Here is a 22,986-nt window from a genome sequence, read left to right on the forward strand (position 1 = left end):
CTTCAGCTGACCGATCATTGAGATCGAGATATTTTCACGTTTTCTGTCCGTGGAAACTTTTCCTAGTCGACATACAGCTGGTCTCCTGCCCTTGTTAGCGGCACTCGCAGTCACAGGTCTTGAGCACGCAAGAGGACGCGACGCAGCTATTTTCACCGCTCAAAATAACTTTCGCTTGACATGAACGTTCATAATAGCAGCGGGACATCACTAGTTGCACTTCACAGGGGCACAAATACGATGCACACAGCTCAGTCGAGCACGAAAGCATTTTACCAGCGCCTCCTTTATTTTTTTGCGCTGATTTTGCGCAAACTCGTGCTCTGTCGCCATTATGTGATGGCGATGACACTGTGTCTGACTCCCCTGACGAGAGGTTGTTGCCAATGCGGTTTCGGTTTCTTTTTCACGCACAGGCAACTTTTGAACTCGCTTTATAGGGAGAAAGATGCGCACTGGATTCAATTTTTTGAAGTTGAGGATGACGATTCGCTCATACCTCTTTCAACTAAGTAATGCTGCAGTCCGCTGCCATTTTCAAAAATAATTTAATCTACCTTCCTTGGAAGTGCACAGGGTCGTGTCGTGGGCTTATTCAGGTGGTCTGTTCCCCTTTTCTGGCCAAGGCTGATTGCCACTGCCTATATTCTTAGTTTTTCGATTATACGACGCCCGGATTATACGACGGTTTTACGTGGACCCCTCAAAGTCGTATAATTGGGGTTCCACTGTAAATAATTTTCTGGTTATGACCTGTGACGATGCGCATTGCCATGTGCAAGAAAGCTGCTGTTTCAGCTTATGTAGTGAATACACGTTCATTTGTGGACTCCTTCACAAAGTCATACATGAATATCCTTTGAAGATCCATAATCGATTATAACTTTTGTACGTCACAACTCCAAAAATGGATATCCACTATGGTATCTCTAATATGTACATCCAATGAATGTCCCACACTGGCACTGGACGTTGGGCTCTTGCATGGATACTGAGTGGATATCCGCGGTTGCTTGGGCACTTAATACAAACTAACAAAACACATATGAAATCAATAAATCAGCTTACAAGAAAGAAGTATTAGAAACTACACAAACTGGCAAACACTAGAACTACAGGTAAGACAGTCCGAAGGTATAAACAGGTGAAGGCATACGTGTGAACGTTACTGTATATGCTAAGAGTAGAGTGTACTAGATCTAGTACACTCTAGCTAAGAGTATACTGTATATGGTACGTTAGCATGTAACTCCATAGCAGGGAACAGCGCAGAAACACGAGACAAGAGAGGTGACAGGACTTGGCGCTGAGTAACTCTATGCATGTAACTCTATGGCGTACTTTTCCTTTGTCCTTGTTTTTGCGCCGCCCGTTTCAAAGATGTGTGTGTCTACACACATCTTTGTGTGTGAAAAAAAAAATGTAATGCCGACCTGAACTGCGTGTGCCGCCGCTTGAGCGGTCGGCGTCTGCCCGCGCTGTCGTCTGCTCGGTTTGCTACGCACTACGGAACCGGAAATGTGCCTACGTCACCGAAAAGGCCTTTGCGCCTCTGCTGCGCGTTCTCGCGCATGCGTTTCTGAAAACATGGCGGATCCGTTGAGCCTTCTGCGGCAGTTCAATGTCAACAAAAAAGACATCGCTGAAAGGAATTCGCAAATAATCTTCGATGAGTATTCCTGGCCGAAGACCGTGAAGACCAACTACCTCGTGTGGGGGTAAGTGCTGATTCAAACTCGTTCTTTAAAGGCTGGGAAGCGCATTATTTTTCTCTGTCTAGGCTTAGGCCGTGTGCTTGTGTTAGCGACTGGACGCTGACATCGTTGATTTTCAATTCTGTCGGCCTATTGAGTGTCGATTGCTGTTAGGTATGGAATAGTGCTGTTCTTGATTATGGAGACACTGTAACTAAAGTTGCGATGCACTCGTGGTCAGTGTTGCGGCTGCACGGAGCGGCATCGTGTCCTGCGGCACACTACGTTGTGCGCATATTGACACAACCAGCGATTTCTCGTTCCGATGCACATCTGTCAGCGTGCTACCTTGCAGAAAAAAAAGTTTGTGCTAGGACGACTATAATAGGCCTGTGGCAGTTATTTGGTTCGACTGCAACCAGCAGCACTTAATCGCGAGTTCGCAGCGTCGAAGGCACCGCTTCGTCGGAGTGCACCCTCTCACGATGCGTGGATTCGGTGTTTTGCAGGTCCGGAAAAGATGGGGCACCTCGGGAGTACTACACGCTGCAGTGCCTGCTCTTTCTTCTCAGAAATGTGCATTTGTCTCACCCGGTGTACGTACGACAGGCTGCGGTGAGTACTCGTTCGGCGCTGCTGGACGTCTGCTCCGTTCTTGTGCGCATTCTATCATCGGTACACTAAATGCACAAGGGCAGCCTCCGTTGCGCTTGTGCATTCGGTTGTGCCGCTAGCGTGTAATACTTCTGGATTCAAGCCCGGCGTGCGACGCAGGGATCAGAGATGGCATGTCGAGGCACAACCTCCTCTGTATCCATGCGCCGCCGCTATCGCTACATTATAAACAAATACCTGTGTTGGGGTCGTGTGCTTTTTATATATAACTTGCAAGCACGTCACACCGCAGAACTCCGGGATACGATCTGGCCATGCGCTGCCATCACCGAGCACATGGCAGCAAGCGATACTGAGTCAAGCTGCGCGGCTCTCGCATTTCCCGTCAACGCCGTATACGTCGCAGTGGCGATATTTGACTGCCGCACGAGAACTAAGTGTAAATCAGATAATAAAAAGGACCAGACGCGTGGACGTGCTGTTTGCCAAAGGTGATCACAAACCTGTGCGACCACACGAAAGAGCTGTCCGAGAAGCGGAGCACATGGCTTATGCGCGTTTAAACAGGAATGACCTCAAGACATTGAACAACATTCGTGTGTGCGGGCGTCACTTCATAACAGGCAAGTTATGTTTCCAAATATTGTGCAAAGTTGTTTCACCCATTACTTGCGCCACCATGGGATCAGACACTGCAGACACGGAGGATCTGCGTTCCCCAGTCAACACTGCTTCGCTGCTGGCTGCATAATGTCCTGAACGATTCTCCTTCAGCTTAAACACAATGCAAACGACAAAAACACGCACACTACGCCAAACGATCCACCGTACGAATGTAAACACTGCGCGGTCGCTGAGACGTATGTGCTCCGTTGGCTCGGTTATGGCGGACCGGACGGAAGACAGGAACTGACGTCACTTGCAAGTTATATATAAAGTGGTCACCAGTAGCGGCACAAAACGACATCACCCGCGAGTCTGATGAAAGGCATTATCGGTTGCATGAGGTGTTCGATTGTTCTTATTGTATAACGAATTGAATATTGCGGTATTCGATTCATTCTTTGAACCTGAGGAACACTGTTGAATTTTCCGCACACCTATTACTGTTTGGGCAATATATATGCAGAGGATTTGACTTGTCAGCAAAAGCACAGGGAGCCCACCCTGGGTTGCATACAGATGATCACAAAGAGCCATTTGCAGGGAAATGTATAACTTGCCACCTTAATACAAAGATGAAAGCATAGTGTTGAGTAATGCAAGAAGATTTAACCTGCATTCCAGTTTTCCCATGCTCCGTTCTAAATGTGGCCCACATTTTGGGACAAAAGTCATGATAATTTATTGGAGTGCATGGTGACTGCCTTAGTTTGTGACCACTGGCAGAATCCTTTAACTCGTTTTAATGGCCTCAAAAATTATCATCACACTATGGGAGAGGTACTATTGCTCATACTTATGACATATGCTTAACGAGGTTAGGCTGACGGTTTTTTAGGGGTGAAACACCTTAGGGTGTCGGTGTGTATTGTTGTCTGCTGTCGTGGCATGCATCGTCGGTGTGCTGTCGTGATGGTCCATTTGCTTGAGTGCAAGAGAGGTTGCCACTGTCTCAGCGCTCGCCGTGTGGCGAGAGAGAGTGAATGGCACATGTTCACTATGGAAACGCTCTTTCTGCGACGAACGCTGAACTACCAGCTCGCAAGGAACGAGAACGCGCCCTCGCCCGTGAGAGACAACGTGGACGCAGGCAGTGTCTGTTAGCAAGCTTCTTGATTGAAAAAAACCGACTGCTCGTACTGCACAACCGTTCACCGGCCACCCCGGTGGCGAAGGAGTAGTCTTTGAATTGCTGTAACCAGGGACGCCACTCGCCGGCATCATCGAAGGAGAATGGGGCTGGGTTCCGGAGACTGGCGGCAGCAAGGGCAGGAACTGCAGCGTCCTTATTAGCCATGTTGGATGCCAGGAACCTGGGATCCCAATTCTGACACCATGTGGTGGGCGGGTTCGAACCGACACGACCGAGGATGCAGGCCTAAGCCCGAGGGCCGCCGGAGTCAACATGCAAGTTCCATGTCCCCAACAGAATTCCCCCAGTTTATTGTCAGTACACCCTTTATGTACTACATCCTATAGAGGGCGCCTCATATTCGGCTTGGCTCTCACGCCCTCTACATATATGGGCACTGGATCTTGACCTGCAATGTAGTGCCGGTGGGATATTTCTCTTGTGCGTAGTTGAACAATAAAGATTCACAGCGTGAATGTTAACTAAAAGTGGACTGCGGGTTTCTGTGTCTAATCTTTCCTCCATCTCTCATTGCCCATTAGCAGTGATTTTGCTGTGGGAAATCCGGCGCGCACTGCATGCTTTGCCCCTCCACAGGTTTCACGTTAGTGGAGCTGAAACACCCTTCCCTACATGCTTCGCCTCTCCCCAATTTTTAAACCAGACATTATCCTAATTTGGGTATCTTAATAAACCTGATTCCAAGTTTTGTTCTTTGCATCAAGAAATGTACTACTAAAGATTTGTGCAGTTTTTGTTGCATGCAAGCTCATTTTGACAGGTTCTGGTTGGTCACATTTCGTTATTTTATTTTTTTTCTCAGGCTGAAAACATACCTGTTGTCAGGCGTCCTGACAGAAAGGTGAGTTGCTCATGACCTGCGAGGGGCCTATTCTCATCAGCTTTGAAAATGGCTGGCTTGCTTTGTTGCCTCTTGTGGTAGTTTAGCATTAAAACAGCGCTGCAATTGTGCATTTTGTTGCGGAAAGGTATGCTGTGCCTTAACCCTCTGTGGCCCGATGTTGGGACCCGCGCACCATCAGAGAATTTCTCGTCTCCGATTGTGAAGTGCCTTGAGTGGTTTTCTTATTTGCACGCATTTTCAGGGTGTCTACCAACATGGAAAGCCTCTAATTGTCAGGGAATTTGGACATGTCTAGAAAAGTCAGGCTATTGTCAGGGAATTTTTGAAAAACCTGGGTGGGTCATGAAAACTGACTGATGGCGGCCTATGCGACCGTCATGAAAACAATGTTTACCTTTGATCAAAGCTTATAAAGTTGCTCCTTTTTCTGCAACTACAGTAAACAGCTAAGCAGATGTGTAAAGAACAGGACAGTGTATACTGTTGTTTAGGATAACATAACATACTCAATTACTAAGCATGATGTTGCTCATACCAATAAATTTGTGCTTGTTTGTCTTGGCTGGGACCTGAGCTTGGCTTGAAGGCATTCTGGTTTGGCCAGAAGCACTTTAAGAGGCTTGCCAGACTGGGTCAAGCTCATTCAGGTGAGATGAAGCGATAGACATCCTCAGTTCTGCACTTTGTTTATGCAAGTGCCCTGTTTACCAGGGCTCGTTTCCAGTAAGATAGTCGCAGTGATTCTTATTAGGTGGGCTTGTTGGCTCATTGACATTTTCACAGAGCAGCGCCACAAAATACGGGACAGTAAACACACAGGACCCAGTCCTCTTGTGTTTCACTGAGCCGTATTTTGCTCTGTTCTGCCATAATGACAGATAGTCAGTTTTTCAAGCAGGCCTACCAGTGATTCTCATGATGTCAGTAACAGTGAAAATAGCTTATAGCACCATACAGAAAATTAATAGCCCATGTTGGATGCCTCGTTATTTGACTAACTTTAGGCAGAGAAAATGTGACAAAAGAAGGACGTTTTTGTTGGTTAAGGTGTGCAACGAAAATCCCAGGCTGTGGAAATGGTTACTTCAAACTGTATTGTGTCATTTCCAACTTTCTGTGAAGGAGTAAAATATAAGAGGGGTGCTGGAAAAAAAAAATAAAGAGGGGTATTCATCCCACAAGGCACTTTTGCACACACCCTTTGTGAGTGTGTTGCCCCCAAGCATTAATCGGTGTATGCCTTGCTTGTATTGAGTCTGCCAATTTTCCATCAAAAATGAGATTGCACTGATAACAAGCATGCCATTACTGAACTGGAAATGCTGAGAATGCATGGTAGGTGCACTGGGAGGGACATATAATTGGGTGCAGGGGTAAGGCCACAGGGAGTGATTCCCAAGATTTTTCGTCAATATGCCAGCAGTACGTCTAGATTTCAAAAGTCTAGATATGTGCAGTTAATCTTACATAATGACCCTGAATATCAGTGAAAGACATCTAAGCAGCAGAGAGACTTTTCCTCAACAAATGCGTCAAGTTCTAAAGTAACTGTCTGAAAATGCAAGGAAAAGAAATTGCTATGTAGCATGCTCCAACTGTGGAAGCTCAAATGTGGGATGCAACGTCTCCAGCAAGAAAAGCTGTTGAAGCATTGTGGTAGTAGCAGTAGTAGCCCGAATAAGTATGGCTTGTCTTTGATGATATTGGTTCAGACAAATGGATGAGTACAGCTGAAGTGGCATATGTAAAGGGTTAACACAAGCAGACCTGTTACTAAAGAGACGGGCAAGTCCTTTGGGGATTGACATGAGAGGCTTGCCGACAGGCAAAGGTCTCTGACAGGCTTTCACACTGGGCTAACATTTGTCCAACCATGTTGCAGGACATCCTTGCCTACCTGAACGGGGAGACAGCTACCTCTGCCAATATCGACAAGAGCGCCCCTATCGAGATACCTACACAAGGTGTGTAACGGGCTGGCATGCATAAGTACAAGTCCTGGGCGCAACCGTGTCAAGTCTGTGATCACATATCCTGCACTTGTGCCTAGTTTGTGTCTGCATACTAAGCAACCTAATATATAATACATTGTGTTTGTCATACTGTGGATTCTGTTTTAGCATGAGAATTCTTGGGAGTGGACCAGTAGTCTTTGAAAGAAAGCACTTATATGCACTTTAGTGTCCTCTAACGAGTCAGCAGGCATGTTCATTGTAAGTTCAATGAGTGCAGATAACTAGTTCGAGGCCTTTGTTTCATAGTGGAGATGCAGCAAAGGTCATCATCACTTGTGTGAGAAGGTGGCTTTTCTTTCATGCTGGTGTGGCCTCCTGGCACGATGGACTTGCCACATGTGCAAAATGTAATAACCAGGATAACAGCAAGTCTCTATGAAGTAAGTTGGTCTTTGCAAGACCAGATTACTTTGTAGAAGCTGTATTATTAATTAGAGAGATCACCTTTAGCAAGTGTGGTGGTTGAGAGACACAAGATCTTTATAGAGTATACAGTAAAACCTCGGTGATTGAATCTCGTGAGGTCACCAAAAATATTCGTATAGCCAGAAAATAAAAATTAGTAATCTACAAAAGAAAGCTGGCATACATTTCCATTTATTGTTTCTCAGGGCTGCAGCAATGTCATGAACAGCTCTGAATGATGGCCAGTAAATTTTTCAGACGTTAGCGATCATTAGAGTGTAATTAATGAACTGGGTGGGTTGTGACCCGTGACAGCTAGTAGCCCCTTCCTAATCTTAGTACACTTTTCCGCATGACTCCAGAGTACTATGGTGAAAGTGACTTAGGAGCGTTTTGCGTGCGATAGATGAAGGCCAGGAAATTTCAAAATCACTGACCTTTGTTTTTATTTTCTTATCAGGATGGTGTTGGGGATATTTTTCGGGAGATTTACCGCCATGCCCGCATAATCAGGAAGTTTGCTCAAAATTCGGTAGTCTCCCGTGCTAATTGGAGGGTTGGCAATCTCATTTATTTATTGATACTGCAGGCCAATATGCTGGCCCATGCAGGAGGGGCAGTACAATGACAAAATAATTACAAGATAAGACAATGCAAGAAAAAAAAAAGTCACAGTTTCGCCGCAACGGCGAAGCAATGAATGCGATAGCAATAAATTGGAATGTAACACGAAGAATGGAAAGCAACTCGAAATTGCCAGCGCGCCGCTCGAGCCCAAAAGACGCACGAAAAGAACGCACACAGGACGAGCGCGAACTATCATGCGTCATCGCTCGATACTTGAAGCGCACTGCTGAAACATAAAGCAGGACGCATGAAACGAACGAACAGGTACAATACGGTCCACTCTTAGAGGGAACACGTGAACGCGTGGCCGGCTGTCCGCGGAGCGCTAACTGCTGGCGAGATTTGTAAATGCAGCGCATGCGTATAGATTCATTACGGTGGTGCGTGCCCCGCGTCGTCTGCTACTTCTGTACACCAGCGCCCGGCATGCGCTGATTCTTACCGCTTTTGTTTTCGAAGTTAGAAGCAAGTGATACCAACTCTGTCTTCCGCTTGTTGCTGTTATAGGCAGTTATTTTATTGTCAGAAGGGCAAGCTTAGTGTATGTATGTTCGCTGCATCATGCTTCAATTGCCTTGTCTGTTATCAGTAGTGGCCACTTGCTGTAGCAGTGTCTGAAAAATGTATAACTGGCTTGCGCAAGCTCTTGGAGCTGTTTCTCTTGCACAAGTTGAATTTTATTTTCATTTCAAAGAGTATGGACGTGCATCAACACACCAGCTTTGCATTCATCAAAAGTCTTGTGGCTAGTTCTGGCCCCATAAATCCTCTGTCGCAAAAGTATAATCGAGATGTCTCCTTCAAGCTTACTTTCAGGTATCGTTCCGTGCACGCCTTATTTCATTGTGCGCATGTGTTGTAACAGAATAATCTCTTTGCAAAAAATAGTCGATCTTAGGAGCTTCTGCGCATGATGCTTCAGCGAACTTAGAAACCAGTGTACAGTAGAACCCCGCTGTTACGTTCCTCACTGCTGCGTTTTCCCGGCTGTTAGGTCGTTTTCCGCCGGTCCCGGCATAGCTCCCATAGGATGCAATGTATTATGAACCCCGCTGTTACCATAGAGTTTCCTAAAATGACCTAGAGGGAACTCTGGCGCTGCGATCGTTCAGCCACCATGGGAATGATGGGTAGTACACGGATTTGCCTAGTCTTCGTGCTTGTGGGCTTCGAACGCACTTGTGGCTTTGTTTATTGCTATGTTTTGGTTTTCTTTCGGATAAAAGAATGGATCATTGTGAACTTCGTGACCAGATTTGAATCGGTGAGCCTAAAGAAGTTAAAGTGGTGAAGTGAAACTGCTGATTTTTGCTGAACTTCGTTTTGCGACAAAGCGGAAGCAGGCGACGCGGAGCCAAACGGAGCCAAAAGAACGAAGTTTAGACAAATCCGTGTACTACCCATGATTCCCATGCTGGCTGAAGCGCGATGCATTGCAGCTCCCATAGACACTAGCGCCAGAGTTCCCTCTAGTAAGTATTGTAGGAAACTCTATGGCTGTTACGTCATAACTGTCGGACCGTTCCCGTATGATACGTCGCGAAGTGCGCTCGGAGCCGACCGAGTGACTACCAAAGAGAGCGGCCATGGTGCATTTTCACGCAGCTTGGCCTCGTTTGACCATAATATTAGCCGCATGAGAGGCGCAAGCAGCAGAATCTTTCAATTGATGCAAACAAAAGCATGGCCTTCGAGATTCAAATTGCAAAGATGGCGTCTATGACGTAACTGCTCGCGAAAGCAAGGCCTTCGAGATTGGCATTTACAGTTGACAAAAGCATAGCCTTTGAGATTTGTATTGCACAAACATGGCGTTTATGACGTAATTGCTTGCAAAAGCAAGGCCTTTGAGGTTGGCATTCACTTCTGCCATCGCGTTGGCGTAGACTCATCATCATCGTTATTTGTCGGAGAACGGGAGGAGTTCGAGCTGGTTGGAGCTCGCATGGTCGTGCTTGCGGTTCGCGGTCGGACTCGCCGCGCCGGTCGTGATTGCGTGTGCTTAGTTCTTTCATGCCTACAGCTGTTGGTGTTAAAAAAAATCACATACGTTGATTACATTTCTGTGGATGAGGCCGTCCTAAGCTCCGCGTTTCTATCCATCGACTAGATCGCGGCTGAGCGCGCCAATTTTCGTGCTGCTCATAAGAATTGAAATGAAATTCTGTACCACTAAATATTTTGTCGTTTTTCCTGTTTTTCGGCTCTTACGTTTCCCGCCTCTTACGTTTATTTCCTACGGTCCCTTCAAAAACGTAACAGCGGGGTTCTACTGTAGTAAACCTTGCGAAAGAGTGCAGCAGTAAAGAAATGCGGATATTTGTTTTTCTGCCTGTTGAATGCAGAGTAATGGCTAGATAAATTGCACCCCAAAAAAACGTAACCGCTTTCTAGAGCTTTCCAGGAATTCCATGGCGCATGGGCGGAGAAGTAGCAGACGACGCCGGGCGCGCGCCGCCCTTACAAGTGTATGCGCATGCGCCGCATTTACAAGTCTCGCCGCTATTAAGCGCCGCGCGGGCTGTCAGCCACGCGCTCGCGTGTTCCCTCTAAGAGTGGACCGTACTGTACACACAGGACGAGCACGAACTAAACGTCGCAGTTGTTACTTATTTCTGTTAAAACAGCCCGCTCCTTTCGCAAACGCGGCCGCTGCGGCGAGCGAAGTGACCTTCGTATGCTCTGTGACTTCAGCGCGGACATCGCGGGGAAAGCACAAGACATACAACCCGCCGCTCCCCCCCCCCCCCCCCCCGCCCGCCCCCCTTTCCTCGAAATAAGCGACGAAGGCTACCACGCCCTATAGGGTGAAGAGCAACGGCGTTCACAGGAACAGGGCGACGACCTTTAAAGCACGCCCCGCACTCACTTTGCGCCATCTCGCTGGTGAGTAAGAAAGCACGCTGAAGTAAATTGTGCATATGAATAGCTCGCCGTTAGCATGCTGTAAGATATATATATATATATATATATATATATATATATATATATATATATATATATATATATATATACTCTGTGGCCAAGCCGTCTAACGCCGCGGGTTTCGGAACGAGAGGTCGGCCGTTCGATTCCACGTGTCGGAAAGTATTTCTGAATTATTTTTCTTTGTGGCTTTTACACACACACACACACACACACGGTGCATGACGATGGCGACGGCAAAAACCAGCCGAGACTGTCCATATAATTGCTATCGCAATTAAAAGAAAATATAAACAGTACAAGAAAATCATGCAACCTATTGCCATATTGCAGAAGACAAAATGCTTGCTTGTTGTGCAGAATTGTGCACGTTGACGTTGCGAGGCCTAGCTGCTTCGCCAAGACCGTCTGCTTCCTCTTTTGTTTTAAGGAAGAAAATAATTTTTGAAGTTCTAAAGTGACGGCTATCTTCCCATTTGGTCATATGGCAGCTTCCTCGTTGAAGTTCCCGATTGTCGTCAATAGAGTACAGTAAAACCTCGTTAGTTCAAAGTCACTGGGACTGTGAAAAACTTTCGAATTAAGCGGGTTTTCGAATTAACGAAACGTACAAAAAGTCAGATGCAAGGAACTTTGAATTACTGAAAGTAATCAGAGGTGGTTGTTTGGCCTTCTAGTTTGTGGCTCCAAGGGTTGTTTTCCAGCAATACCTGGTCCCATTTTTGCCGTGAACTCGGGAAAATGGCAGGCCTCGCTGCTATCGGCGCAAAAAAAGAAAAGAAAAGAAAAGAAGTGTCATGGTCAGCTGAAATGCATGCCTGCAGAAAAGAAGGCGTGCTTCACTGCAGCACAGTGGTGACACGCGAGCAGCATGTCACCTGCTCCTTGCAGCCTCAGCGAGTCATGATGCGACCATTCGCCCATTCTTTCTGGTAAAATAAGGAGTATGATAATGGCCAGTGTGACGGAATCCGCAATGTGTTCTGGCTGGAAAAAATGATCATTGAAGTTTTCACTGAGTTTTCGAAGTAGGCATTACAGGCAAGAACTCCGCCAGCAGTGCAAGTGCGGAAATTGCCGAAGCAACCGCCAATCGGAGGTTCACGTACATCATGAATTCCGTCAGACCGTCCTTTATTATCTTTTCTTTTCCCAAAAAGAATGGGTAAATCATGACGCGCTGACATTGCGAGAAGCATGCGACATGCTGGCCGCGTGTCACCGCTGTGTTGCAGTGAAGCACGTCTTCTTTTCCGCAGACGCACGTTTTTAGCTGACCACGAGACCGTGCTTTCTTTTTTTTTTTTTGCGCTAGGAGCAGCGAGGCTGGGTTGCTTCAACTGTCACTCATTAATATCGCTACACTGCATTGCCCTGTGGCTCCTAAGGGCCGTTGCTTCCGCGGATTTGCGGTGAAATCTGGATCGGGAATTGGCACATGGCGCCCAAAGTTTTCGAATTAACCGGGCTGGCGCTGACCGCCGCTTCAAATTATCCACTCAGATTTACATTGCAAAATATGGGACCACAGAAACCCTTCGAATTATGCAGGATTTCAAAATAACCGAGTTCGAATTAACGAGGTTTTACTGTACTTGAAAAATTATTTTCTTCCTTAAAACAAAAATTGTAGTGATAAAACTTGCCATATAAAAACTATTTATGTGCTAAGTAATATTATTGAGCTCCAAACATCTTAGACAAATGCCTTTGCTTAATATCTAAAGCAAATTTGGTATTGAAACAAGAAACGATACCCTCAGAATAATTTTTCTGAGAAACCACGCTCAGATGACATCCTGCGAAATTCGGAAGGCACCCACGGGACCAAAAATTTGTTTCTTTCCAAAATATTCTAGCAATTCATGGTTTTCAATGCAAGAAATCAGCATGATTTTTTCGAGAACATTGGATATGGTCACCAAAATGGCTGGGACGTTTGGCGTGGAATGACCCAGCTGGTAATACGTCATAGACACTTTGTTTTGGATGCTCTATGTACGTAACGTTGGGAAGGCCTCGGGGATCCACATTTCACTCCATGCACAGCACGAAGTCAATGGACTTTGAATGCTGGTTTTGTTTGTCATCATTCTGTTGGCGTCTCACAAAGAATGACGTTACATACCTATTGGCAGAGCTTGTAGACTCCATGTAATACTTAGCGGGCAATGTTGCGGCCACGGAAGGCCCTATGCGATTGTCCTAGTGCAGTGACAGGGTAACCACTTCATATACCGTATAAACGCGTGTAAGGGCCGCACCCCGTTTTTTTGAAGTGCATATTCTAAAAAAAAAACAAATCCGCGTAAGGGCCGCATCCACACTTTCCGCAACCAATACGTATTCAAAATGCGCGCGCGCGTAAGCTTCTAGGCGTAGTCGATAGATGGCGCAAAGAAACGCAACCATCATCATCGTCACCAGAGTATATATATATATATATATATATATATATATATATATATATATATATATATTTTATTTTATTAGTGTTAAGATGTTCGTGAAGTGGGCTAAAATTTTTAACTTTTTTATTAGTATTCATAGACCCGCCAACTAAAGGTTAAAGCAGGATTTTATCTTTAGCTTCTCCCATCTCTATACAAACGCGCTATCGGCGCTATCCATATCGGCATTAGCATCACCAACTTTTTGGCATGGCATTCGCGTTGTTCGGTTTGTGCAGTTCAGCCAGCCATTTGCTGTAGTTTTCTGCACTGTTCGATGACCTTCGTGCTAGCTTGTTTTCTACACAGCGTTCACGTTTTGGCAAGATGGGCAAGTACCTGAATAGCTACACTGCTGGCTATAAGTTGAAGTTGATCGAGTATGCTCTCGAGCATGGGAAACGTGCCGCCAGCAGAAAATTCGACGTTTACGAGAAGTGTGTTCTACGTTGGTGTGCTCAAAAAGAAGCCTTGCGAAACGCCAACAGCACTAAGCGCGCTTTCCGAGGAGAGCAGTGCAAGTTTCCCGATTTGGAAGAAGACTTGCTCCGCTATGTGACTGAAGTGCGGAATGATGGTCTTGCACTCACAACGGACATGCCGCGTGTGAAGGGACTAGCCTTGGCGACTGTACTTGGGTGGAACCTATCTGCGTGGAGCTCGGTGTCGACGGACATTGTGTCCCGAAGTTTTAAAGTCGCCGGGATATCTAACAGCTTGGATGGCACGGAAGATGACTGCTTGTGGGGTGACGGCGCTTCGCAGCACACCATCTCATCTCGGACTCCAAGTCTGAGGACTCGCCGAGTGACGACGATTGAGCACGTATGTCGCAAGAAATGTCGTATACTGCAATAAACGCTCTTTGTTCGCTAACTGGTGCGTTTTTACTTTAAAAAAAAAAAAATGTCGCGTGTATGGGCCGCACCCTGAAAATTGGCCCTCATTTCTTAAAAAAAAAGTGCGGCCCTTACACGCGTTTATACGGTATTACAACTACATCTTGTGACCGTAAGGCTAAGTAAAATCACGTACTAGTATGGCTTAAAATAACAGAGAGCTGAGCTAGTTGTTAAGCATTGATGTTAAGGAGACGGGGTGTGCAGACACGGACACAAGAGAGAAGTCAAGACACCACAAACGCCGTATGGCATTTGACACGACCTTAGACGTGAGCGTCAGCCGGACTTTGTCTTGGGGGTTGGGAACCCGCGTTGCGTTGCGGCTGGGGGAGAGCGCTGGTGTAGCTTGGGTGGGGGCAAGTGCTGGTGTGGCTTGAGAGGTCAAGTGCTTCCTTTGCACCCCCCTGCTGACGCCCATTACCTTAGGTTAGACTACAGTAAATACTACTGAAATTTATGTGAGTACAATATCTCTTTAGCTTGAGAAGGAATGAAAAGAACACGGTTGATTGTACAAGCGGAAGCTGACGAGGCACCTGGCTTTGTAGCAAACCGCACAAGCAGTGGGCAATGAGCACAGGTTTCCTGCAGAGACCTAGGCAGGCTCAGGTGTTTCCTTTAAAGGGGTGGTGAACCACTCCTCGGGCTTGTGCTATGAACAGCTCCGCCAAATCTTGCAGTCGTGCACGGCAAGGAGAGTTTAGAAGCATAGCGCTGGGTTGCCATTTTCTCAGGTGCCCTTTTTTTCAATGAGAGGCCTATGCACACTCTCTTTGGAACTGCCAGTGCCTGCTGTTCGACGCCAAACAGATACAGTAATCCCTCATTAACTCGAAGCCGTCAAATCCGGGGAAAATTTCGAGATAAGCGGTATTTCGAGTTAAACAAAACGCCGAAAATGTTTGCCCAGGTCACTGTAAAAGAAAAGCCAGTGCTGCCAGGAAAAGCTCCACTGCACGAGACAGCTACCGTAGTAAAGGCACGAGAATTCGGAGGGAAAAAAAATTTATTACTGAGGGCCAAAAAACTGCGTGATGCTCGCCTGTGTCGTGTTCGCATTCGAGAAAGGCGTTCTCCAGTTGCTCAACACATCGCATGAGCCGTTGGTCGCCACCGCTGCATTCGACTTTGTTGCGGAGCAAGCGCAGCACGTTACGTGTTTCTGTCGTCGTAGGCGCTTCTCGAGGCTCTTCCTCGTCTGCATGGTCATCTGCGTCGTTCACGGCCATCTCAACGATATTGGCATCCGGCAGCATTCTGGTAACCGGGAGGTCCGCCTCGTAGAGCGCATACTCCTCAAAGGCGATCTCGCCGTCCTCAGTATCGCTCACGCAGCCAGTTGCCTTGCGCACTTCATTGCACAGCACACCACAGCCGCTGAATTCTGCGCCAATGTCTTCTTCGATTGATTCCGGGGCGCGAGAAAACCCTGCATGTGCGAAGCAGTTAGCAGTCAGTGCTGCTTCGACGTCCGGGAATTCGGACGCCCGAATGCACTTCCGCTTGCTTGAGAAGCTTTGCTCGAAGGCTTCCAAACCCTTTTGTTTGTTCTTAACCCCTTGAGTGTTTTCGCCGTACATGTACGGCAGAAGCTTCCTGGTACCAAAGGGTTTTCGTCGTACATGTACGGCATAGCGTTTATTTTTAAAACGCGCGCCTTTTTCGATTATTTCTCTTGTTTGGCCTGTGCTGTCACACTTCTATAATGCGTGGAATTTTTTTCGTGCACCGATGTCTTTCTGCTGTATGTTTTTTTTCACTTACCAAAACGGCGCGGCGGCTATCGCTCGCCCATGTGAGCGCGTTCGCGGTGCAGCTGGTTTAAAGTGCGCGCCTTTTTCCAATAATTTTCTTGCTTTGCATGTGCTGCCACGCTTCGGGAATACGTGGATTTTTTTTTCATGCGCCAATGTCTCTTCCTTGTTGCTTTTTTTATGCTTCGCAAAACGGCGCGGCGGCTATCGCTTGTGCAACTGAGCGCGCCCACGGCTGGTTTCAAACGTGCGCCTTCTTCGATCATTTCTCTTGCTTGAAATGTGCTGCCACGCTTCGGGAATACGTGGAAATTTTTTAACGTGTCGATGTCTCTTCGTCTTATTTTTGTTCGCTTTCCAAAGAGGTGTGGCAGCTTTCAGTTGCCCCTCAGATCGCGCGCACGCAGTCCGGCTGGTTTCGGTTTCGTCCTTCAGGTGGTTTTCGCTTCTTGCGGCCGCAAAGCTGATGGCTGTCTGGTTTCTAATCTATCAAAGGGTGACCGCTTGTTACTTTCTCGTTTATTGCTCCCCGGGGCGTGATTACATCTGTTTCCGCACAGCGCTAAATTACACAAACGACGACGCTGTGATTGCGTCTCCTGTTTTGGGGTCTCGGAAAAACTAACTACGTCTTGTTGGCGATAAGACGAAGGATTACTGTAGCTTCTTCACTCGTTTTGCTTTCCGGACGGGCGCAAAACCATAAGAGTTTTCTTCCGTGCACTCACCGACGCAGTTCGCTTACGCTATGGAATCGCGCGCCGGTTGCTCTCCTGCCGGTGAGTCGAGCAGCGATTCTTCCGATGCGGACTATTCCCCGAGTGCTGAATCACAATCTGAATAATTGGATTTCAGTTTGTTAGACGAGGATTTTTTGACGAGTTCAGACTCCGATGACGACCAAGGAGCGACATCTAAAAATCGTGCGCGGCGAGCCATGCTTCAAAGACTATCACACGCTGAAAAGTTTTTAGTGTTAGAGCACGAACATTTTTAACTGAAAAAGTACTCTCGTGTGCTTATTTTTGTATGTCTGTGAGCTATGTTTAATACAGTGCATAATTTTTATTTATAAAAAAACTGTTAAGCTTTTTTGGGGGGATTTTGCTTGATTTTACTACGAATAAATCATGTGTATATAACAACAAAAACGATTTTTTTTGTCACTTTACGGTCCCGAAAAAAATTTTAGACAATTTTTTTCTGCAATAGAATAGTCTGCAGAATTTGTTTCAGCAATAAAAAAATTACACATTTTTGGACTGGATTTCGCGAAAAAATTCGACCCTCAAAGGGTTAAAGGAGTACTGACATGAATTTAAAAATTTTTCGGGTTGTTGCTTTAAATGAAAGCACGGGTGTCGAGAACCCTAAAAAGAGTGTCGTGGTGCCTGGGGATGCATTGCATATATTTTTAATACCGCTTCTTTCAACCAGCAGTTTCAGTTTCGGTTTCCAGAGGGCGGCTTCATAGTGACGTGTCAAGTCTGTCCGTGACGTCACGGGCAGACTGCAACCCACGAAATATGCACCTGCTGACCTTTGCTGTCAGTCGAACTTGGTTCATGATGAGTGAACTGTCGTCCAGTGCCTCCGACAGTGATTTCTGTGATTTAGGCTGCATGCAGAACCCAGATTTCGCAAACCAAGTGAGCTGACTTGAAACGTCATAGGGCTCTCCATGCGGTGAAGCTGCCTTGCAGATGCTGGGAGATGAAAACTTTAAAATCAAACTTAAATATTTATACGTGTTTCCCGAATGCGGTGTGGGGAGAGCGTTAACACTACATGCCAAGGAAATCAAAAAAGTCCGTTTTGCTGCACTTCAAAATCGTGTCAGTACTCCTTTAAGCACTGTCGAGAGGGTTGACAAAGGGATGCCGAATTCTTTGGCGATGCACGACTTGCTTCGACCTGCTTTTTCGACTTGCTTGATTAGCGCGACTTTTCTCTCCAACGTCAGAGATTTGCACTGCTTTGGGCGGGACATCTTGGTCGATATTCGGACGCGTTCATTGCACAGACCACTCACTACTCAGCAAAACTGAACTCAATATTGTCGCGAGAGGAAACGACACACAGGGAACTCGAAGCAACCAGCTGTTTACTTTCGGCCACAACAGCCACCAACTTCTTCGCTCTCTTCTTCTGCCACCACTAGTGCGTGGCATTACCCTCTCCCCAGAAATAAAAAGACATGAAAACAGACAAAAAAGAGACAATAACAGTGAAAGCGTTGTCGAAAAAAAAAAAGAACGTGTCTGTTGCACAGCACAAGGGCGAGATAAAAGAAATGGGAAATAACTGCACAATGGTCCTGAAGGCAGGCTCCGCACCACAAAGTGCGTGACTTGCAGTCAACGGGAATGGTACGGCTTCATCCTGGAGACATGAACAACATCCGAGGAGCGTAGCCTACGGGAATGGTGCGATGTGTCTGCTGGGACAACTTCGTAGTTGACTTCACCGAGGCGATGAAGAACTCGGTAGGGTCCAAAGTATCGGCATAATTTCTCGGAGCGCCCTCGTTGACGTATGGGGATCCAAACCCAGACTAGGTCGCCAGGCTTACACGTTACAGTTCTATGATGGGTGTTGTACCGGTGAGCGTCTTGATTTTGCCGCGACAAAATGCGTAAGCGTGCTAGCTTCCGGGCTTCTTCGGCGCGCTGAACAAATACGTCTGTATCCGGGGTAATCGCGTCCGGCGGAGTTGGTTGTAGCATGATGTCAAGCATCGTAGTGACGTCGCGGCCGTAAACCAGACTAAAAGGAGCAAAGCCGGTGGTTTCCTGAAGCGCAGTGTTGTAGGCAAATGTGACATATGGGAGGATTTCGTCCCAGTTCTTGTGATCCTTGGCGACATACATCGAAAGCATATCTGCAATTGTTTTGTTAAGGCGTTCGGATAACCCGTTGGTCTGCGGGTGGTACGCGGTTGCTGTTCAGTGTGTCGTACCACTCAGCCGCAGGATATCTCGGAGCAATTGTGCCGTAAATGCCGTACCACGATCTGTGATGACAGCGGGGGCACCGTGGCGGAGAACGATGTTTTTGACAAAAAAATTAGCCACATCGGAAGCAGTTGCTCGCTGAACGGCTTGGGTTTCGCAGTATCTAGTCAAGTAGTCGGTGGCGACGACAATCCAGCGATTATCAGCTGAAGATTTCGGAAACGGGCCGAGTAGATCCATCCCGACCTGTGCAAAAGGTGCGTGAGGGGGTCGTACAGGTTGAAGCAGACCAGCTGGTTTCATCGGTGGATTTTTGCGGCGTTGGCAAGCTGTGCAAGTCTTCACGTACTGCCTGACGGTTTTTGTAAATTTCCGCCAGTAGTATTTCTGCTTGATCCTCGCCAGAGTACGCGCGAAGCCAAGATGTCCGGACGATGGTTCGTCGTGGCATGCTCGCAAAATGTCGTCGTGGAGAACAGCAGGAACGACTAGGAGGTAAACAGTTTTCGTAGGATGAAAGTTGCGCTTGTAGAGGACGTCGTTGCGTAGACAGAAAGATGACAAGTCACGCGCAAACTGACGTGGGGGTTGTGGGCGTCGTCGCTCAAGGTATTCGATGAGTGGTTGCAGTTCTAAGTCGTCGCGTTGCTGCTGAGCCACGTTCAGGGATGTCAGAATAGAAAGGCAACTGAAATCTTCGTCATAGTCTTCCGCAGCGGTCTCGATGGGTGCGCGGGAAAGACAGTCGGCGTCGGTGTGTTTCTGGCCAGACTTGTAAACTATTGTTATATCGAATTCCTGTAACCGAAGGCTCCATCTTGCGAGACGGCCCGAAGGATCTTTCAGATTCGCCAGCCAGCAGAGAGAGTGGTGGTCACTGACGATTCGGAATGGGCGTCCGTACAGGTATGGCCTGAATTTCGTAATAGCCCATACGACCGCCAGACATTCTTTTTCAGTCGTTGAGTAGTTTTTCTCAGCAGATGACAACGTGCGGCTCGCGTAGGCAATAACGCGTTCCACGCCATCTTGATATTGCACGAGAATGGCTCCGAGACCAAGGTTGCTAGCATCAGTGCGTACTTCTGTGTCTGCTTCGGTGTCAAAGTGACCAAGGATCGGCGGCGTTTGGAGGCGTTGTTGAAGGTCGCGGAAAGCGTCTGATTGTTCGGGACCCCAAACGAACGCGACGTCGTCCTTGACGAGTTGCTGCAGAGGTTCGGCGATTTTCGAAAATTTTGGCACAAAACGGCGTTAATACGCACAAAGACCCAGAAAGCGGCGTACATCATGCTTTGTCTTCGGGATCGGGAACAAAGCAACTGCTACGGCCTTTTCAGGGTCGGGTCGAACACCGTTACTGCTGACAATGTGGCCAAGGAATTTAAGCTCCTCGTATCCAAAGTGACACTTTTCCGGCTTCAGAGACAGGCCGGCGGTGCGAATGGCCAGGAGAACCGCCTCAAGCCGCTCAATGTGCTGTTCAAACGTCGTGGAAAAAACGACTACGTCGTCTAAATACACTAAACACGAGTGCCACTTGAGGTCACACAAAACTGTGTCCATCATTCGTTGGAATGTGGCTGGAGCGGAGCACAGTCCAAAAGGGAGGACTTTAAATTCGTAGAGACCATCAGGTATTATAAACGCCGTTTTTTCTCGGTCCCTTTCGTCTACTTGAATCTGCCAATAGCCACTACGAAGATCCATCGACGAGAAGTAACGGGCGTGACGCAGGCGATCTAAGGAGTCATCGATGCGAGGAAGAGGGTATACGTCTTTTTTCGTGATCTTGTTCAGTTTGCGGTAGTCTACACAGAATCGTAGGGAACCATCTTTCTTCTTAACCAACACGACAGGTGACGCCCAAGGACTTGTCGATGGTTGAATTACGTCGTCATCGAGCATTTGTTTGACTTGATGACGAATGGCATCCTGTTCTTTCTGCGACACGCGGTAAGCATGTTGGCGCACAGGTTGGACGTTGGGCTCAGTGATGATTCTGTGCTTCGTTAGAGGTGTCTGCCGGACCTTCGATGTAGTAGCGAAACAGTCACTAAAGGATGACAGTAGACTGAGGAGCCTTGCCCGCTGAGGTTTTTCTAACTGGCGATTGACGTTGAGGTGACTAGTCACGTCGGCATCGCAGCTTGCCTCTGTCGAGATTGTCGTAACCAAAGGCAAGGCGTCCGACTCATCCAGTGCCTCTAAGTAAGCTATGGTGGTGCGCTTCGCAAAGTGTTTGTATTCGCCACTGAAGTTCGTCACTAAAAGCGTAGTCTGGCCATTTCGGAGCCGAATGAGACTTCGAGCGATGGCGACTTCCCGATCAAGCAATAACGTGAGGTTACCTTCGGCGATGCCCGTACCTTCGGTGATGCCCGTATTTGGCTTTTCCTGTGGGCACTCAACAAGGACGAAGATACTACTGCGAGGTGGCAACGTGACGCAGTCATCAACCACGCGTAACGCCACGCCACGATGTTCGTTCTCGACATCCGAATCTGGAGAGACACAGTTAGCGAAAGTGACGAACAAATCACGCAGATTAATTATCGCTCCGTATTCTTGAAGAAAATCCATGCCCAAAATAACCGGCCGAGAACATTTGGGCAGTACAAGGAATGACGCTACGAAAGCCGACGCACAAATTTCCAGCCTTGCGGTGCACCTTCCTATGGGTGACACGAGGTGTCCTCCAGCGGTGGTCAGTTGTGGGCCGTCCCACGTTGTCAGCACCTTGCGTAGATGGGTAGCCAGCGAAGCACACATGACCGAGTAATCAGCGCCCGTATCGACAAGTGCAGTCACTGGATAACAGTCGACGGAAACGGTAATGGCAGCGGACGCTCTCGTAGCGGTTTCAGAAGAAGGCGTTAGCGGTACGTCGTGAGGGGGTGGCATCGGAGGAGGATATTTGTCGGTTCGCGTGACAGCGGCCTCACCCCCGGAGGTCGCTGCTCTCAGTTTCCCCGGCGTGGACTTGAGCCACTGACACCAGGGGACTCAAAGGATGGTCGGATGCGGTTTGGCGATACGGGCCGACGGGGTGATGGCGACCGTGACTGTCGTCGCTGCTGGGCGGGAGACACATGACTGCTTTCTAAGTATTCCTCAATTTCTTGCGGCCGCTCACCGTAGCGTGGACAACGGGCATCCGGGTGGAATCCGCGTAGGCCGATTCGCCGGTAGTAGCAGTCGCGGTACATGTGTCCTGCTTCGCCACAGTGGTAGCACAAAGGACGATTGTCAGGAGCACGCCAGACGGTGGACTTCCGCGGGCCAGGACGGAAGTCGGCCTGCAAAGCCGGGCGGTGGGTTGGACTTGGAAAACGTCGAGGGGCCCCAGCAGGTGGATGAAAAAAACGCGTCGTCGGCGGCGTAGAGACCCGCAAGGCATCCGCGTAGGAGAGCGTGGGAGGTTCGGGTCGCGATGGTGGTGAAGAAGGAACAAACTGCCTGATTTCGTTCCGAATGATGTCGGTAAGAGTAAAGCCCCTATACTTCGTAAAAGTACCGCCATCTGCTCTCCCCTCCGCCGCCTCCTCTCCTGCGCGCTCTCGCGCGCGACGGCGGCGCCCCCTCGAACGCGCCACGCGGACGCGCGAAGCTTTCAGGCCGGTTGCGCGCTGCCACTTCAGCCTCAGCTTTTCTAGTCCAGCCGTGGTCGCGTGCCATGTCTCGCATACGGCTGTGTGTAATGACTATTATTTCTGCGTTCATTTTCTCAGTTGGTGTAGGTGTGCGCACCATCTAATTCCCTTACAGCGCGCCAGGAGAGCTGCTGCAAGCAATGTACAATTTGTAGCAAATTGCATGTCGTTTACGGTTCTTTTCGGAGCGCAGCGTTTCCCCGTGTATTTATTGCATCGGCAAGAAATATTTACATGGCAGCTGTGATGTCAAGCCACGCCATTTGGGAAGGAATAGTTCCCGTGCGTATAAACTATCTCTATCATATATAACTGCAGCAATGCCTGCAATT

The 22,986-nt window shown here is 47.8% G+C and overlaps 1 protein-coding gene across 1 annotated transcript in view; it reads left to right on the forward strand.

Annotated features, from left to right (window-relative positions):
• Positions 1 to 1,552: 1,552 nt before the first annotated feature.
• LOC119390099 (parafibromin-like) overlaps positions 1,553 to 22,986 on the forward strand; it is a gene marked incomplete at its 3' end in the record, with an annotated part of 120,758 nt that continues 99,324 nt past the window's right edge. The window contains 4 exon segments of the mRNA XM_037657648.2: positions 1,553 to 1,718; positions 2,204 to 2,309; positions 4,928 to 4,966; positions 6,852 to 6,933. Coding sequence (XP_037513576.1) covers positions 1,588 to 1,718; positions 2,204 to 2,309; positions 4,928 to 4,966; positions 6,852 to 6,933 — 358 coding nt within the window.

Source organism: Rhipicephalus sanguineus, chromosome 1 (assembly GCF_013339695.2).
Source record: "Rhipicephalus sanguineus isolate Rsan-2018 chromosome 1, BIME_Rsan_1.4, whole genome shotgun sequence".
NCBI lineage: Eukaryota > Metazoa > Arthropoda > Arachnida > Ixodida > Ixodidae > Rhipicephalus > Rhipicephalus sanguineus.